The sequence below is a fragment of the Tenebrio molitor genome, chromosome 7 (assembly GCF_963966145.1).
Source record: "Tenebrio molitor chromosome 7, icTenMoli1.1, whole genome shotgun sequence".
Classification (NCBI taxonomy): domain Eukaryota; kingdom Metazoa; phylum Arthropoda; class Insecta; order Coleoptera; family Tenebrionidae; genus Tenebrio; species Tenebrio molitor.
The window spans coordinates 15,365,119-15,382,179 of NC_091052.1; the positions used below are offsets into that span (position 1 = coordinate 15,365,119).

Sequence of the window (17,061 nt, forward strand, 5' to 3'; positions counted from 1 at the left end):
ATCCAACACATTGTGGAAGAATGTCCCCTTACTAAATTCCAGCAAGGTTTCTCCAAACTACATCTACTTACCGAAGACGCCCTAAATTGGCTACAACAAATTAAAAACATATAATTTACCATAATTATTTTATGAATTTCGAATTTTAATTGTAATTTTCTTCATACGAATATATATATATATACTTTATAAAAATGATGAAGGAAGACTTTAAAGCACGCGCGACGATCTTTTCACCCACGCTGTTGATGTTCTTCGCGCTTTTCCATTTTTAAAGCATTTGGTAATTGTTCACTTTAACTACTTCTGGAATTTTCGCGTTTTTTCTGGCTAGACAGCCTCAGGACGTTCTCCTACATCGTTTCCCACCAGTCAAACCTTGTGCAAATGAAAATTTTCCTTACCCTTTAGTTATACTAAGACTTGGCGCGCCCTTGACGCGACCTTGAAACACAACAAGAGAGAAAAAAAAGCCATTTGCACAAGGTTTGAATGGTGGGACACGATCTAGGAGGACGCCCTGAGGCTGTCCAGCCAGAAAAAACGCGAAAATTCCAGAAGTAGTTAAAGTGAACAATTACCAAGCATTTGTACTTTGTAGTACTTGTAGATACTCTTTTTTATAAATCATTCGTAATTTTACACTCGACGATAAAATTTAATTATCGGCTCGAGGAATTAATCCACTCGCGATTTCATCGTCTCACCGATAATAATTTTATATTTCACTGAATCATTATTTGTTTTTTATACCTTGACAACGAGATATATTAAGTAGGCTATAATGCCCTAGGCCTAGGGCGTATAAATCATAATGCCCGCTTATTATGCCCTCTCAAACAAATCGTCATAATTGCGATCATTAAATTTTGGACATCATTTTTCTGTCAGATATAAAAAATTACTCTAAATCATGCTTTATTGAAATTGTCACACATGAATGATGAAATTGTTGTCAAATTTATCTACAAATTGTCAACATGAGCGATTGCAAAATATTAAGTTTATAGTTTTTATTTATTTATTTTCTATTTTTTATTAATTAAAACCTCGTTCTATTCCATTTGTCTGATTTTTTCATCATTTTTAGGAATTTTTCACATACTTTTTCTCCAACGAACTTGGAATTTAAAAGAATTAAAATTTTAAGAATTTTGGTACATGCCATTTACTTTGATTTCTTCGTCGCCTGTCCGAAATTTTAATTATGTGTAGTTTGTTCTTTCATATTTTTGAAAATAAAAAAAAAGTTCGTTAAAGAAAGAAAAAAGGTCCCACCGAGATTTGAACTCGGATCGCTGGATTCAGAGTCCAGAGTGCTAACCATTACACCATGGGACCTAGGTAAATGTTAATGGAATGTACATCCAGAAAAGTGAACATCGAGTATAAAATACCAAAAACCATGTTTTTGTCTTTTCTGATATTAAAAAAACATAACCGATGCAAAAAAAATGCTTATTCATCAGCTCTTTCTCATAAAAATACGACACAAACCAATATGCGAGGTGTCACGTCTTCTGTCATTTTCCACCTTGTTTACATGAATTCCCTAAAAGGTTATGTTTCAAAATTGACAGTTTATTGGTGTGGTTTGACATTAGTACAGGTAGTTAAATAACGAAATGACGATATGAACAGCATTTTCCACGTTTAACGCCCAAGCCGCGTGAAATGACGTTAATCTATTCATTCCGACTGTTACATAAAACTGCTGAAACATTCGCACTTTTCCACTGAAAATTCCAGAACCATGACCAGGTTTTATGAACATACCATAATATTCAATTACACCTGGGACCAAGTAGCTCAAGGATTTTGGAAGAAATATCCTAACCCAGACAGGTACTGATAAATGTGTGCCGTCGTAATTTTATCAGATATTTTCCAGCAAACATGTATTAACCGAGGATACGGTATGTCGCTCTGTTTACGCGGGCCGTCTTTTCTCGACACGACTCCTCAGCAAGACAAATCCAATCCCCAAGTGGGCCGAGAGATTCATTACATCCAAACATGTCCACATCATCGAAGAATCCATCGTTGACCCTGTCAACAAAGTCTTCATCACCTACACCAGAAACCTTGGTTACACCAAAGTTATGGTAATCATACGTGTCCGTAATTTACGACCGTCTGACCTGCCGTTTTTCTCAGAGTGTCACAGAGAAAGTGGTTTATCACCAGAGCGACGAGCAACCAGGAAAAACCGTCGCCATAAGATCCGCCTGGATTGACTCTCAAATTAGAGGCTTCAGTAGAGCGATCTGCGCGTTTGGGTACGAAAGATTCAAGAAGAACTGTTCGAAAATGGTAATATTTTGTCATTCTCTTTTTAAATGTTACACTGAATGTATTTAGGTGGGTGGTTTCAATCATGTACTGGCAAACATGTTTCCTTTGCAAAGTACTGTCACAACAACGCACGCCACCATCACCGCCACCAGTAAATTAAAAGATGCAGCAAAAAATGCGTCAGAACTTGCCAAATCCAAAGCTGTACCGATTTATGCAACTTTACATCCCAACCAGTCGTAATAGCAACGCGACTGAACCAGTTATTAATTTAAAAAAATGTAATGAAAAATCACGTAATGTTATTTCTTTTAATGCTTAGTTAAAATTAAGACTAGTCGATACATTTTCTAATATTCCAGCACAAGTCAAAATTGAGCGTTTTATTCAATTTTTGATACTTTTTTTATTCAAAAATTATTGTAGTTTAAACACTTCCAGTTAGATCTGAGATCTACTAAAAACAGTGTAAATATGATACACTTATTGAACAGCACGTCAAGCGTTGAACGTTTTCTGTAAAATAGTTGTCTGTAGTGAATGCAAATAATCTTTAACCGAGATAGGTTGGTAAGTTTTCGCTCTGTGTATTTCTTTCGTACTTATAAAATGTATGTATGTATGTAATTAAAACCAGTAAACGCTTAAAAGTAATTCATTTTTATTGTTATTTATCGGGACAATTTAAAATTTGACAAAGTGGAGGAGCTTATTCAAAATGGCATATAATGAAGGCGCTGGCAGCGGTACCGTGTTTGACCCACTCGGTGCTTTCAAGCAATCTCCGTAATTGTTATTCTTCAGCACTGAAAAATATGTGACCAGATGTTTGCAACAAACATGTCTGACAACGAAACAAAAATCGACAACTCACCTACAGTTCCTAAACAGTTCTGTCTGACCAGATCGCAGACACTCTTGAAGGCCTTACCAGAAGAACAAACAGGGCTGTAGTCGTTGGGATCGCATATCGGGCATTCAGAATTCGCGCACGAGGCGACCATTACCAATACTAAAACAAACAATTTAAAAGGGCTGGTCGAGGGTGCGACTGAAGTACCTACCCAAAAGCGCGAAGAGTCGCAACATTGTATTGCTGCTCTTGTTGCAACAGATGGAACAACAATAGACGGATTATGAAAGGAGAGTGGGAGAGAATGAAAATTTTCATTTCAGGGGACATTAATAAACCCATAAAAAACTTGATATCAACTTTATTTAAATCGAACAGCACAATACGATACAATTACTCTAATTTTATTGCGACGCGATGATAGGCATTGCTCAGTACCCCGCGTAGATTCCAAATGTTTTTGAAATTCTCCGGTTGAGTGTTGTAACAAGAATCCACGGCCTTGGCCCATATTTCGACCTAAAATTCAATCAGTGTCGATTTCATGGGTGCAAATTCATTTACACGTAGGCAGAAACCTACCAGCGAGACCAACAAAAGTTATTACTTCGAAGAATCGAAATCAATTATTTAGACGTGATGGCCACATCAGAACAATAACAATAAAAAGTGATTCGTGATGAAAATTACAAATCTGCAATATTTACGTTTGTCGTTCCAGGTTTGATGGGTACGCGGACCGACCACAAAGTCCAGCTCCAGTGTTGAGGAGGCTCTGATGAGTCTTGATGGTCTAGATTGGCAACGTGCCACGTGTTTCCTCCATCTGTGGTCACGTCCACGCGAATTATCTTTTGACCTCCTCCAGACCAAGCGTAACCTACGGAAGTCGAGAGTTTAGTCCGCGGTCCGCAACTTCGACGTATCCGACCTTTCACCAGTACGGTGCCATCTTCCACTTGTGCAGTTTGTCCGTCCAGAGGCTTGCATATGGCCGAGATCACCGGCAGCTCTTGGATCGCTGGAGATTTGGTGAAATCGACAGTGTCCCAATCTGTACTCGGCGAAAATCCCTTGTAGTCGTTTTGTTGCCAGTGCGAATCGCTTTCTTTCTCCGACACAATTACTCTGCCTGAAAGTGATCCAATTGGTGTAAATGATATCGCTACCGGGGTATAATACCCAGCCATTTGACATTTCGCGCCCCCACAACTCCCGGAACTATCACCCTGATCGGAAATCCGTGATCTGGAGGTATCGGGACCCCGTTCATTTCGTACGCCAGAATCACGTCGCCTCTTTTATCCAGAGCTTTCCACAAAGGAATCGACGCTCCGTACGTTTTACCAGTTGGATCAAAGTCCATACCTTCAAACTATCGAAAATGTGAAAATAATCGAAACACTTTCGTGAAGGATTACTTGGACGTGTTTTAAACTTTTGTCATCTTCATCGACTCCCACTTTCTTGAGAACGTCTCGTAGTCTAACCCCCGTCCAGGTTGCGTTTCCTACAGCCGCGGCTCCCCAACTCAAACCTTTGACCGCTTTTATCTTAAATTATCCTTTAAACAAATTATCAGTTCTGATGATCCATACCTTAGTCATTTCGCTCCTCCTGTTCCCTGCACACATAATCGTCGCCGTGATCGTGTGTTTGGGGAGTTTTTTCAACTCGTCCAGAGTCAGAATCACCGACTTGTTTCTTCCTTCAATTTCCACTTCTAACTCGAAAGTTTCTGGGTCTATGTGAGGTACAGGAAGATGATTCCGCACATAAAACAGTTCACTAATATAAATAAAGAAAATTTGAACGATACGAAGACTCACTTAGGAGTAATAAATTGTTCGACAAGGATAAACGGAGGCGTTTCGGCGTTGAATGGTTTTACCGAAGCCGCTTTCAGAGCCGTGTGTCTTAGAGGATCGCTGTTGTACGGATCTGACATGTCACTCGTCAAATCTTGCGATTCGTCCTTGGATAAGTTGCCTTAAACACCAAAAACTGAATTGACAGATTTGTTTTTAGAAACTGTACGAACCGATTCGTAAATTTTCCAATAAGTGGAGGACATGAGAGTTGTTGTGAACCGCATACAACATCCAAAACGGCTCGACTGAACTGCCAGCCGCCAACAAAATTTGCTCGCCACCAGGATGTTCCACGATAAAGTCGGTGATGTCGTATACTCCTTCTTTATACGTAACCCATACGCGTTTCTCCCTAGAAATGTTTCAAGACAGTTATGAAAAGTTACTGCAGTAATCTCACTTCCATTACTTGTACTTACACTGTGGAATGTTCTGACACTTCTTGCAGAGAGTAGTAAGGCAAGTCTTTTTTTGCAACTCCAACATTTTGTATCTCTTGTGCATGGTGATGCTCAGTTTTCACAACATTTTTTCTGTAATCTAAATACAGTTTTATGCAATCGATTACCGTCGATACTTTACGAAAACGTTAAATTACCATACAATTTATAAGCTAATAGTACTGTCAAAGAGGTGCCTATGAAAATGCTCTTGTAATACTTTCCATCACGTTGGTTCTTGTTATTGTCATCATTGTTGCTTTCAAAAATAGATCGTGAAGAAACTTTTGAGAATTGATTAATGAATCTAGTGCTTATCTGTCTGTTGTACAATATCCTAAAAAAGAAATAATGTACGACCCTTCATCGACACTAGTCTAATTAAAACCTTTTCAACATAAGATTCATTATGAATGCGTATTATTAAAAATGGTGATATGTTAATGATATAACTGAATGTAAACACGCTTACAGTAAAATCGTAAGAAAAGAGGTCAAATGTGAACACATTGGATTCATGTTAAGAAATAATTAGCAACAATAACCCTGCCCCAAATCTGATAACAACCGACGTTCAAAACATTTAATATTTTATTAACACTAACCCAATAACCAAACACGATAAGTTATTGAAGAATCGATTTTCCAACTAAATAGGTTTGGTTAATAATAGAAATTAATTTGTTAATGTATTGAACAAATTGCGTCGGTCTAAATAAAAGCTGAATCTTAGAAGTGGTCGTCCAGCGAACACCTTAGCATTTTTCGAAAAATTGTGAAATTTGATTGACGTTCGAAGAAAGCTGCCAGTTAAATTATCGGTGTTTGGACATAAAATTTCGGTGTTGCTGGGTTTTTGTCAATTAAATTAACCGGAAAAATCAACAGTGATAAGGTGATAAACAGTGGTTGCTTAGAAACAATGCCGTGGCGATTATGTTTGGGAAATTAATCTGGCCTGCAAAAAATACGGCTGCTGTAAAAACAAACAACTTACTTATGTAATAAGCGCATATTTTTAAACAGTTAACTTTTGCGAAAGAAAATAAACCCTGACGTTTGGAATTTGTCAGTCGATTACACCGTAACTTAGAGTTATTTTGCGATTCCCCTCGCCCTTGGGCATCGAGCATCTCGTGATTGATAGGAAATTGGTGATTTTGATCGTGTGGGGTTTTCGTTTGTCGACAGGTGCGTCCCCTGTCGGCGATGCGTCATGTGTAGACTTGTCAGTTGTCAATGTATTCCAGTGTGTGAATGATGGGTGTAAAATGGCAGGTTTTTTCGAAAAATTGTCCGTGTTAGTGTCAGTTCTGAATGAAATGCCGCAAATAGCGGTCTTTTCAAGATGGGCGGATGCATAGGTGTGAGTCGTTCGCGGAGCGGTGCTATCGACGATTCGTCGGGGTCCATCTCGAGACCCAATTCAGGTAATCCACGTTAACCTTGGAAAATTCCTCGAGAAAAAAAGTAAACTTTACCCCAGGTAGTACACGTAAGAATCATCCGTTGTGCCATGAAACAATACGCTGGAAATCCGACGTGCCATTGACCGAAGGTCAGCTTCGAAGCAAGAGGGATGAGTTCTGGGACACGGCGCCCGCTTTCGAGGGGCGCAAGGAGATATGGGACGCCCTCAGGGCGGCGGCGGTCGCCGCCGAAGCCATGGACTACGAGCTAGCCCAAGCGATCTTGGACGGGGCCAGCGTGTCAGTGCCCAACGGGTACCTGACTGAGTGCTATGACGAACTCGGGGCGCGCTACCAAGTACCCATATATTGCCTTTCCTATCCCATCAACATAGTCAAAGAGGACAACGGGCGCGACTCGCCCGCCGAATGTTCCGAACCTGTGGACGGGGGTACCGAAACTGTGCTCAAACTCAGATTATCGCACAATTGTACTGACATTAAGTTGGCAGTTTACTCGACTGATACCGTTAGTATGTGTAAGAAGAAGTTGCAGGTTGGTAAGAGACGAGAGGGTGTCGCGCCCCACTGAACTGACCATTTTCAGAGTCAAGAGGGTATTGAGTCGTCGCGACAAAGGTGGTTTTTCGGGGGCAAATTATTGGGTGATAAACTTCACGTAGAAGAAGCCAAAATACCTCCAGGCTATATCGTTCAAGTTATTGTCAATATGGAAACCTCGCCTGTTTCTAAGCAAGCCTTATGAAATTGATTAGGTAAGTGCAATTACGACCGATTTCACGATTATCCCACAAAAATAATTTGGAAAAAAACGCGAAATTATTTTTTTTCGATTCACCCCCAATTACGAAAACATTTCGTCTCAATCATCGAGACAGCATGAATAATTAAAAAATTACCGAAATTACGGGGGTGGATCTTTTGAATGTTTAATAACGCGATTAGGTCCACTAACCTTCAGCTTGTTTTGACTGAGGGATTGCTTATTGATTTATTATTCGTTTTCCTCCCATAGTAACCTCACTGTCAACTACAGAAGATTTCCTGCTGAAAGAAGTGGTTGTATTTTTAGCGCTATTCTTGGAACCAAAATAATGCAGTGTTAGTTCGTTTCATGATATTATTAAAAAAAAAAGACTCGATCATATCATTACTAGTATTAGAGGTTGATTTACAGAGTGAAGTTTTTATATTGCAACCAAAAAAAAAACCATTCAATATATTTAATAACTCGCCTCACATCATCTACTCTCGCTCCTTGCATACACAGTTCGGTGAAATGGAAAGTGGAAAAAAAATTGGGCCCCTCGGTCGGCCAAAACTTGTATGCATTTATTATTTTTTTGACTGAATATATTGTTTTAGTTATTTGTACAGTTTAGAATTTATACTGCTTTATCGACTGGATTTTGCTTTTTGTATTATATAATTTAATTTGCTATTAAATTTAACTTTTTTACGCAACGTCACAGTGAAGGGGATGAATTTGTCTCGAGTTGAACGCTGTCGACATTAAAAAAAAAAAAGAAAATGTTGACCAGAAGTGTAACACTTGTCGTATTTTAATTATATGTAACTGTTTCAATGACGTAGGCCTTTTTAACGAAACACGTACCACATCTACGTATGAATTCATTCCTTACATGATGATATTTTTTGTATATTATGTAAGTTTTTATAAATAAGATTATACATTTTTAATTCCATGACTGCTAATATCACTTGTTAGATCAGCTGTCAATAATTTGAGTGAAGAGTCTATTTTTGTACACTTCGGTGTCGAATGTCATTATAGTGAATCGACCTGCCTTGTTATTTTCCTTCTTGTCTCTCTACTTTATCGGTTTTACGAATGTCCGTCCGATAGATTCAACGTTTCGTGTGACGCAAAAATTATGCACCAGAAAAAGTAATGTAGAAATTAAAAAAAGAAAACGGTTTTTCGTATTTTATTGATTTTCTCCACTGCTCCTCACATATCGGTGTTGTTTCGTGCAAAACGAGGAAGGTCAATAACAAGGAAGGACAGTTTAATACTCATTGATATACAATAAAAGACTGTAGCTGATGATGTTACTTGGGGGACGCAAAAGCTTCGGATTAGGTAGTCCTTAAAATAAAATTAGTTTCAATAATACTTGATTTGATCCGTCAGCCCCCACGTCAACATGGTCACTGTCGATATAACCAACCAATAATGAGATTAGGCAATGTAATGTAAATAAAACGCAATAAGTTTTAAAAGCAGATGAAGTGTTTTTTAAGAAAATACGCACCAAATCTAAATAACAGTTTGTTTCATGGTGGATCACGTGATATATATACATATATATTTTGTTTTAAAATAAATGAAGTGGTAGTGTCGATACTAATTATTATCAATCAAATATCAATAACCTTACAATAAAAGTTTGTTACATTAACTTTTTTTCCTTGGTTTTAATCTACTTGGGTAACCTCTTGAGTTCGTGGGTCAACCAGACGGCCGTCGACAACAAGAGTAGAGATCCGCTCTGGTGACTCGCCGCTAGAGCCGTCGGAACGTAAGTCAAGAGAGTGGTTATTCCTAGAGCGACCTACGAGAAAGTCTTGACTTTGCGGCTCCAGCTCCGTTTACGACTCACCTGCAACCAAGCCACGGTACCCAAGACGGCGACAGCCGTGTAAGCCCTACGCGGTAAGACTCTCTTCCTCGACATCAGATAGAGAACCGTGATGAGCGTGAGAGTCGTAGTTCCCAAGATCCTGTGGTCAAACTGAACAGTTGTGGGGTTTTCCGTAATATTGGCTAATCTAGGAGTCAGGGCTAGAATGTCGTCGGGTACCCACTTATCCGCCATTTTGGGAAAAGAGTTGTACACCAGTCCGGCATCCAGGCCGGCCACGAAAGCGCCTAAAACTCCGCGTAACGTTTGATTTCACTCTGGCGCCAACTCACCGGAAACCGCCGTCAAGAAGACCAGACCCTTGCAACTGTGCGCCAACATTTTGAACTTTCTCGAAGCCTGGACGATGCTCTTGTTGGCGATCGTGATGGATTCGGCGGGGAGGAGATGGTCCAGGCCCGACCAGAGAAAGAGGGTGTAGAGGATGAAAGCGAGGCTGAGGTGCGCCGCCAGTCTGTACTGGGACACTCTCGGGATGTCGCTCTCGCCGTGGAATCGGTCCTCGAGGCCCGACTTCACCATGTACCAACCCATCAGACCTTGGCCGGCGATCAGAGCGCCGAAGGCCAACACGCGCTTTTTCATTGCGGCGGTGAACATGCCCCGGGACCAGAAGTATACCGCGGGGATGAGGAAGACGGCGCCGATGGCGCGACCCCACATTCGGTGCCCGAATTCCATGTACCATATCCATTTGAATTCTGACAGCGTCATCTCCCGGTTTTTGCTAAAATGCGAATTGAATGTCAATCCGACGGGAGGTTTGACACAAACGTCAAAAAAGCAACGTTAAAGAAGATCAAGGGCGGCTGTGGAAAATAAATTTCTAAAAATGTGCGACAATATCACAATGTCAGTTTTGACGTTTTAGGTGGATTTTTAAAATGGTTTTCATTCGAGAAGACAAAATATTCATCAGAGTTCAATTTTCGAAATAGGAGCGTGACAACGGTGACCGGGATTACCACGGACAACTTTGTTTGTTGGAGTTTCGGCAAAATCTATCTTCATCATCGCTGTTGGACTTATTAAAACCAGGACACGTTTTGAGTTTTCCACAGTCGTCCCTCATTTTTTTCTTGTTGATCATATTGTACGATTTAGCAGCGTTAAAGGTGACGAAAACCATTGCGAATACATTAAAATTCCAAACAATTGACCTTGCCCTGACGTCATGAGCTCTATACAAGACAGGTGCAAGATTGAAAGTAAGTTCGTAAAAGCTATTCATCAATCCGATCGGTGGGGTTATTAACACCTATTGATATGCCGTACGTTCCGGGGACGTCGTATGAGGAATGTCACGGTGATTTGGACGCCACCGTAAATACAAATGAAGGTAATTAAAAATATGTCAATCACTTCGGTTACCTACATTTTAAATTCTGGAAACTGCTGATACTTTTTGAACTCTTCCTCCCATTCTTTTTGAGTTGTTGGCATTTTTTCTCCCAACAGTTTCCACGTGACCATGGACAAACCAGATTCAGTCAGGCGAGTTACGCCACCTATAAAACGTTCGACTTATTAGTATTCGTGAAAGAAAACCACAATCAATACTGAATCGCTTTATTTAAATTTAAATACTTTATAATAATCATCTAGCGGACAGTTCTTTTAATAACCTCTTCCAACACTGTGCAAATACTGACGAGAATGTAGTAATAAATAATGGTAATACCTAAAACTACTGCCACAAAAACCATGCCGCTGCACGTCACTAGCCAGTATCCTATGGACTTCTTTCCTTTTTGGGGAATGTTTGAACTCAGTCTGACGGCTACCGAAACGGTGGTTTTAAGAAGAGTAGTTTGCTGCAAAATTTCGGTGAAAATGTCGATCGTTTGAGAAATAAAATACCTTGAGAAAGTTACGCAGAGGCTGTCTTCTCCAAACCGGATTCGTGTAAGTCCGTAGAGCTCCATTCTGGAGCACACCTCCCGTTGAAATCCCCAAAAGTGAATTGGTTTTGGGCAAAAATGTAGGAGCCCTACAGAGTCTAACTAAACTCAACATTCTGGTGTTTTACTGAAACAAAACGATAAAAATAATTTCAAGGCGAATACTCAGTTGCGCAAAACTCCTTAAAAACTATAGTACTGTTCAAGTTACTTATTTTGTGTTTCAAATAAAACATGACGGAGTGTTATTGTCAGTTTTCCCTTGCGGTTTAGTTGTTTATTTAAATTCACTCGATTCTTATGGCGTCGTTAGCAAACAGCTGATTACTTAAGATAGAAATTTTCAAGTCACTTTGGATTGAAAGTTCATGCGCCTTAAGTCCGAGATAACATTTGAACGGACAATGATAAAAAAATGTGCAGCTGCAATCATCTATAATCTGAGTGTCCTAAGTCTTTAATCTTTATCGCGATGGGTGAGGCTGGCGATACAAAAGACCGTAAAATCAAGCAAATTTTCGAGACCATGGAATATGGAGACTACAAGGAGAGCACTAGTGAAGTCACTGTAAGTGATGCGGGTTTTCACAACTAAGACGCTCAGTCTGTTTTGTTTAGGAATGGTTGACTGGCAAAGACAAGTGCATATTTGCGTACATCGATAAAAAAGATAAATTGCCTAATGGGGAACCTTTATCGATAAAAGATGCAAATAATGAAAACTTTCTGTGTACCGTTTACGTCCCTGAAGCGGCTGTGGTAGACATCATTCTTAACAAGTTGGGGGAAACCAAAAGTACGTGGGCTGACGTTGCCCCCACAAAACGGGCGGACATAATTTACAAGTGAGAAATGTTTTGAAGATTAACCCTTGTGTTATTCGTTCATTTGGCAGGTTGGGGGCCGAGATAAAGAAAAAAGAAAACCTACTTGTACAACTAGAGACTGCAGTTCGAGGAATTCTTAAGAAAGACACAAAAAACACAGCACTGCCTTTACTCACCAACTATCTACAGTATTGTTCGAGTTTTAGCGTGAAGCACAATTCTGATAATCCTTCATGGAAACCCGACGGTATGAATCCGGCGCTTTTTGCAACACATTCAGAGTCAGACATTTAACATAACCACACTTTCTTTCAAACACTCACATGGTTCTAATCAAATTAACTCAAGTGTAAATTATTATTTTCTTCAGACAATTCAGTTTTACGCATTTTTCTGTTTTGATAACATGGTAACATTTACATTTTTTGATCATTTTAATTTATAAAACTTTCAATTTATCTTCACGTTTTGGCAACACTGATAACACAAATGACAGGCGGGAAATTTAATTTAAATGTATTGTAGGATTAGTTGTGGGCATATTGTCCGATGAAAATCCTCTCTCATCTGTGGCCCATATACTGGGGCCGGCTTTAGCTGCTGGTTATAACGTAGTTCTTCAGACTGGACCCCTGCTGAGTGTAACTGTAACAGCTTTAATAGATATTGCGGTTCAAACAGGGTATGTTGATCCAACTCACTCAAAATGACTTAGCAATTCTTCAAATTTAAATTGTAGAATACCTGAAGGTACTATAAAGCTAATACCTGGAAACGTGAAGCACGATATTTTTTTCACACACCCTAAAGTCTCTGTAGTGGCAATTTTTGATGATCTCTACAAAGAAAACTATCTCGTTGCTAACAATTTGAACAAGAAGCTTCTGCATTTTTATTCGTCCGGGATTCCAATGATAGTTTTCGACAATTGCGATTTAGACTCCGCATGTCAGAGTGTGATAAACTCTGCTTGGGGCTACAAAGGAATGGTTTGTTGTTCCTAATTTGAATTTGTAGTAAATGATCAGCCACATTTTTAGGTTCCGTGGTCGGTACGAAATATTTTCATTCAAGAAAATGTATTTGAGAGTTTCACCGAAAAGCTTAAGCAGAGAGTTGGTCAATTAAGAATTGGGAAAAGTGACGAAAAAAATGTGGATGTCACGTATCCTGACAAAAGTGTCTTGGAAAAAATAGCAGATCTTGCGGAGAAGGCTAGAAACGAGGGAGTCGAAGTGTATCAGTTAAATGGAGACAGCGTCTTTCCGGTTCTCCTAATTGGAGGTAACGTTTTTCACAATAATGTCATCCAAGAAGACGTTATTAATGTTCCTGTGGTCACTTTGACTGCTTTTCGTACAATCAACGAGGCCGTAGCATTGTCCAATAATACAAGACAAGGTTTGGCCGCGTCCGTCTGGACAGAAAACACGAGTCTTGCTAACGAAATAATGGGAAAACTCAAGGTAAATTTGAATCTCGTTGAATTCTTATTTGAACGATGTTTTATTTAAAGGTGAGTAATGTTTGGATCAATTGCCACGGATTGTTCTCGGCAGAAGCATCGATGTCGCCTTATAAAACCAGTGGAAATGCTTTTTTCGGAGGTAACGAAGGATTTTACGAATACGTCCGCGTCAAGATTTTGAAACATGAAAGCATCCTGCAAGTATGCAACGCCGAAGCTATGGAAAAAGCGATCAGCGAAGCTAAAAAAGGACAAGCGATGTGGGCGAAACTCGGTGAGTTCGCTCGAAAAAAAACCTTGCAAGCAATCGCCCAAATTCTTCAAACAAAAAAGAAGAATTGGGGACTATCGGAGCCGTGGTTGAACGAATGGATCACTCTAATCCACGACTACACCGCTGATCATTCCGGGAAGAATTTTGCAGAAAGCGACGGCTTCAACGTGGTCTCTTTGCGAGAGCCTCGAGGAGTGATCGCCGTCGAAACTCCAGATCAAATGGACGGTCACAATAAAAGATTGATAATCGCCGCACTAGCCGAAGGCAATTCTGTCATCGTTTTGAACGACGTCAAGGAGACGACCGATTTTTATTTGTACGTTTCGGGATTGCTGCCCAAAGGGATTTTATTGGTAACGCCTCATTGTCAAGAGAGTAGAAAAGTGGCAGCGTTGCACAAGGAATTGAACGTGTACGTTGGAGAGAAAAATAATAACGTGTTTCGCTCGTTGCCATTAAAAATTTCATGCAAATTTCAAGTGGCGAACCACGAGAATTGGAGCGAGGTTCGCAACAAGGTTACACTGGTGAAAAATGTGTGGTTTAGTAAAGGTCAATCGTTTATGTAAAAAAAACAGTTGAGAACAATAAAATGTTTTTGTGGTTTTCTCGCTTTTCATTTCAAAATAAACTGTCTTTGACACGACTAGAGTCCCTACATACGTTCGAATCGATAAGTATTTAGGTGGGAGACCACGTAATGTGGAATTTTCACTTTGAGCCTGCTGTATCTTCTAGGTTGCTTCTAGGACTGTTGTCCCACTAACCTTAATTCGTTTCATTTCTTCGCCCTTTATTAGAGCCAGAAAAGTAAATCATAAATTGTTATGACAAAAGGTACCTAAAATCTTTTAATCCTCGTTTTCTGATTTTAAATTTAACGCTGTTGTTTATTTTAAAAATTTATGGAATAGAGATTGTACCTACATTTGTTTGATTTTCCTCACTTGATGAAGTGCATTCGGAACATGTTACTAAATAAAGATTTACATTTTGTTCAACAAGGCAAAAAAAAAAGTTGCGTCGTGGTCCCATATGGGCACGGGTGTATCAGTTATATAAGAGTCGCGGTGTTTATAGTCAGTTTGTGTAATTGACCGATGAGCAGTGAGCACGTAGTTCCTGAAAAAATTATAAAAATGAAAAGTGAAAAACTGCACGCGTATTTAGTCATATGGGTCTGTCCCAATAGTGTTAATGTTAGTGGAGATGGCAATGGTAAATTGGTAATGTTAGTAGTCCAGTGTTCACAATAATAGCTGCTTTCCATTCGGTCAAAAGAACCGTTCGGAGCTGCTCCTGAGCTTGAAACCCCACGTTCCATTTGCTAGAAACGGTGGGCATCACGCTCATTGGTTTTACCGTTCCCTTTCCCCTCAAGGACCACCTTTCGTGCAGGGGCGTGTGGCCCAAACGTGCATTTTAACCTAGGATTTTAACCACGGGCATTTCAACTCAAAGTTCGCACATTTTAACCGTTCCTTTCATAACTGCTCTCGAGCAGCTCCGAGAAGTATGAGGCTTCAAGCAGCAGGGGCGTAAGGATATTGAATGGAAAGCAGCTAATGTTAACGGAATGTTACTCTTACAGCTGTCAACGTGGTGTGAACTGTCACTGCGCCTGCGCGTGCGTGAAATTCTCGATGGTGATTGGTAGATGTTAACGAAGATGTTAAAGAACCAGACATTTTCTGGATCTCTTAACATCGTGTCTAACATTAACATCACCATTACCATTATTGTGAACGGTTGAACGTTTCACCAATGTTCTGAAGATTAACATTCTGGCTAACACTAACATTAACATTACCATTAACACTATTGTGACAGATACAACTTGGTCGGAACCGCCATTCATGTTGCAGCACGAATAAGTAAGAATAAGCCAGAATCTGAGTTTTATTTAACTCCTAAAGCAGTAGTTACAGCTGGCATATCCATTCCTTCTGCAGTAATTCTCTCTCTCTTTCACATCCGCGCTCTTTTTCTTTTCTTTATAGCACTCAGACAGTATCCTACACTCTTCCCTTCCACCCATTCTGTCTTCGAACTTTGCCGCTCTCTCCCGCTTTCACTCTCAACTTGCTCCTCTTGCACTCTTCCCTCACTATGTACCCTGGTGTTTCTCTGTCCATTCCTAGCACCCATCTCAAATATTTCTCTTGCACTCTCTCCACCTCCTCCTGTTCCTTCCATCCCCAGATCTCTGCTCCATACATCAACACGCTCTCTACCATGCTCTCGAACATCATCATTCTCCTCCCGAACTCACCTCCCCACTTTCTCTCTCCGATACCCCACGCGCATCCAACTACCTTGTTCGCCTTTGTCACTGTTGGGATTTTCTAATAAGGCCGACTGTTTTGATTTAAAAGCTAAAACTGTTTATTCAAACGTGAACGTGTTGTTTTACCATCTACAAGTTTCAAGTTAGTGTCTATGGCGTATATCAGGTTTTTCCTTAGTTACATCTACTCGTTGGTTTTAGTACCAACCTAAACAAAATAAAAGTACTGTTATTAAATAATTATAAAATGAGAAATACATCAACACTCTCCCTTATTTAATAACTTACAGATTCCCATGTCGTTACACAAATCTCTAAATCGGGTTGAAAACAATGGTTTTGTTAATATGTCCGCGAGCTGTTTTTCAGAATCTACTTTTGAAACCATAATCTCTCCAGCAGTTACTAATTCGCGAACAAAAAAATGTCTGATACGAATATGCTTCGTTCTTCGATGGAACTCGGGATTCTGGGCAAGTCGAATAGCAGCTTCATTGTCGATTTGTAATGTAGGTGTTGCTTTCAATTGGTCCAGTTCAGTTAAAATCCTCTTGATCCAGATGATCTCCCTGGCAGCTTCGCTGGCAGCTACAACTTCAGCTTCAGTTGTGGATATGGCAACGGAAGATTGTCTTTGGCTCATCCAGGAAATAGGGGCCCCAGAGTGGAGGCACAGTACACCAGAGGTCGAGCGCCCCGTGCTAAGGTCACCACCATGATCTGCATCGCTGTAGCATTCAAAAACC

The 17,061-nt window shown here is 40.0% G+C and overlaps 5 protein-coding genes and 1 non-coding gene across 9 annotated transcripts; 3 read left to right on the top strand and 3 right to left on the bottom strand.

The window, feature by feature from the left end:
- Positions 1-1,269: 1,269 nt before the first annotated feature.
- Positions 1,270-1,341, bottom strand: TRNAQ-CUG (transfer RNA glutamine (anticodon CUG)). The gene has a single exon. It is a non-coding gene; the product is annotated as a tRNA-Gln (tRNA).
- A 208-nt stretch (positions 1,342-1,549) lies between these two features.
- prel (preli-like) lies at positions 1,550-2,949 on the top strand. Its single transcript, XM_069053048.1, has 4 exons — positions 1,550-1,845; positions 1,892-2,105; positions 2,158-2,313; positions 2,362-2,949. Exons 1-4 carry the CDS (start codon positions 1,754-1,756, stop codon positions 2,536-2,538), a joined length of 639 nt encoding a protein of 212 aa, XP_068909149.1. The 5' UTR covers positions 1,550-1,753; the 3' UTR covers positions 2,539-2,949.
- A 542-nt stretch (positions 2,950-3,491) lies between these two features.
- Positions 3,492-6,623, bottom strand: shop (shopper). Of its 4 annotated transcripts, none has more exons than XM_069053028.1 (11): positions 6,457-6,623; positions 5,618-5,796; positions 5,439-5,559; positions 5,190-5,371; positions 4,978-5,137; positions 4,747-4,936; positions 4,570-4,701; positions 4,331-4,523; positions 4,080-4,280; positions 3,856-4,028; positions 3,492-3,667 (listed from the first exon to the last, which is right to left on the bottom strand). In XM_069053028.1, the coding sequence occupies exons 1-11, from the start codon at positions 6,471-6,473 to the stop codon at positions 3,542-3,544; spliced, it is 1,674 nt and encodes a 557-aa protein (XP_068909129.1). In that variant the 5' UTR covers positions 6,474-6,623; the 3' UTR covers positions 3,492-3,541. The 4 variants fall into 4 exon arrangements, with proteins under 4 accessions (XP_068909129.1, XP_068909128.1, XP_068909131.1 ...); XM_069053027.1 differs by lacking the exon at positions 6,457-6,623 and adding an exon at positions 5,848-6,013; XM_069053030.1 differs by lacking the exon at positions 6,457-6,623 and having other exon boundaries at positions 5,429-5,559; positions 5,623-5,764.
- A 127-nt stretch (positions 6,624-6,750) lies between these two features.
- On the top strand, positions 6,751-9,317 carry LOC138134655 (ubiquitin domain-containing protein 2). Its single transcript, XM_069053047.1, has 4 exons — positions 6,751-6,889; positions 6,946-7,424; positions 7,476-7,644; positions 7,905-9,317. Exons 1-3 carry the CDS (start codon positions 6,808-6,810, stop codon positions 7,632-7,634), a joined length of 720 nt encoding a protein of 239 aa, XP_068909148.1. The 5' UTR covers positions 6,751-6,807; the 3' UTR covers positions 7,635-7,644; positions 7,905-9,317.
- Positions 8,846-11,571, bottom strand: LOC138134650 (heme A synthase COX15). Its single transcript, XM_069053041.1, has 6 exons — positions 11,416-11,571; positions 11,237-11,369; positions 10,931-11,063; positions 9,828-10,282; positions 9,514-9,782; positions 8,846-9,465 (listed from the first exon to the last, which is right to left on the bottom strand). Exons 1-6 carry the CDS (start codon positions 11,569-11,571, stop codon positions 9,334-9,336), a joined length of 1,278 nt encoding a protein of 425 aa, XP_068909142.1. The 3' UTR covers positions 8,846-9,333.
- A 312-nt stretch (positions 11,572-11,883) lies between these two features.
- Positions 11,884-14,634, top strand: LOC138134643 (putative aldehyde dehydrogenase DhaS). Its single transcript, XM_069053023.1, has 7 exons — positions 11,884-12,024; positions 12,075-12,301; positions 12,352-12,530; positions 12,809-12,965; positions 13,023-13,272; positions 13,324-13,749; positions 13,800-14,634. Exons 1-7 carry the CDS (start codon positions 11,929-11,931, stop codon positions 14,595-14,597), a joined length of 2,133 nt encoding a protein of 710 aa, XP_068909124.1. The 5' UTR covers positions 11,884-11,928; the 3' UTR covers positions 14,598-14,634.
- The last annotated feature ends 2,427 nt before the right edge of the window (positions 14,635-17,061 follow it).

Bases quoted from the DNA above. Each gene is read 5' to 3' on its own strand.
- prel (XM_069053048.1), top strand. From the start codon at position 1,754: ATGACCAGGTTTTATGAACATACCATAATATTCAATTACACCTGGGAC. The intron at 1,846-1,891 runs GTACTGATAAAT...GATATTTTCCAG, and splicing joins AAATATCCTAACCCAGACAG to CAAACATGTATTAACCGAGG. The intron at 2,314-2,361 runs GTAATATTTTGT...GAATGTATTTAG, and splicing joins AGAAGAACTGTTCGAAAATG to GTGGGTGGTTTCAATCATGT.
- shop (XM_069053027.1), bottom strand. From the start codon at position 5,867: ATGAATCTTATGTTGAAAAG. The intron at 4,524-4,569 runs GTAATCCTTCAC...CATTTTCGATAG, and splicing joins AAAGTTTAAAACACGTCCAA to TTTGAAGGTATGGACTTTGA. The intron at 4,029-4,079 runs GTCGGATACGTC...CGACTTCCGTAG, and splicing joins TGGCACCGTACTGGTGAAAG to GTTACGCTTGGTCTGGAGGA.
- LOC138134655 (XM_069053047.1), top strand. From the start codon at position 6,808: ATGGGCGGATGCATAGGTGTGAGTCGTTCGCGGAGCGGTGCTATCGAC. The intron at 6,890-6,945 runs GTAATCCACGTT...ACTTTACCCCAG, and splicing joins CATCTCGAGACCCAATTCAG to GTAGTACACGTAAGAATCAT. The intron at 7,425-7,475 runs GTTGGTAAGAGA...GACCATTTTCAG, and splicing joins TGTGTAAGAAGAAGTTGCAG to AGTCAAGAGGGTATTGAGTC.
- LOC138134650 (XM_069053041.1), bottom strand. From the start codon at position 11,571: ATGTTGAGTTTAGTTAGACTCTGTAGGGCTCCTACATTTTTGCCCAAA. The intron at 10,283-10,930 runs GTAGGTAACCGA...TTCGCATTTTAG, and splicing joins CAGTTTCCAGAATTTAAAAT to CAAAAACCGGGAGATGACGC. The intron at 9,783-9,827 runs GTGAGTTGGCGC...GCGGAGTTTTAG, and splicing joins CTTCTTGACGGCGGTTTCCG to GCGCTTTCGTGGCCGGCCTG.
- LOC138134643 (XM_069053023.1), top strand. From the start codon at position 11,929: ATGGGTGAGGCTGGCGATACAAAAGACCGTAAAATCAAGCAAATTTTC. The intron at 12,966-13,022 runs GTATGTTGATCC...TTTAAATTGTAG, and splicing joins GATATTGCGGTTCAAACAGG to AATACCTGAAGGTACTATAA. The intron at 13,750-13,799 runs GTAAATTTGAAT...TTTTATTTAAAG, and splicing joins AAATAATGGGAAAACTCAAG to GTGAGTAATGTTTGGATCAA.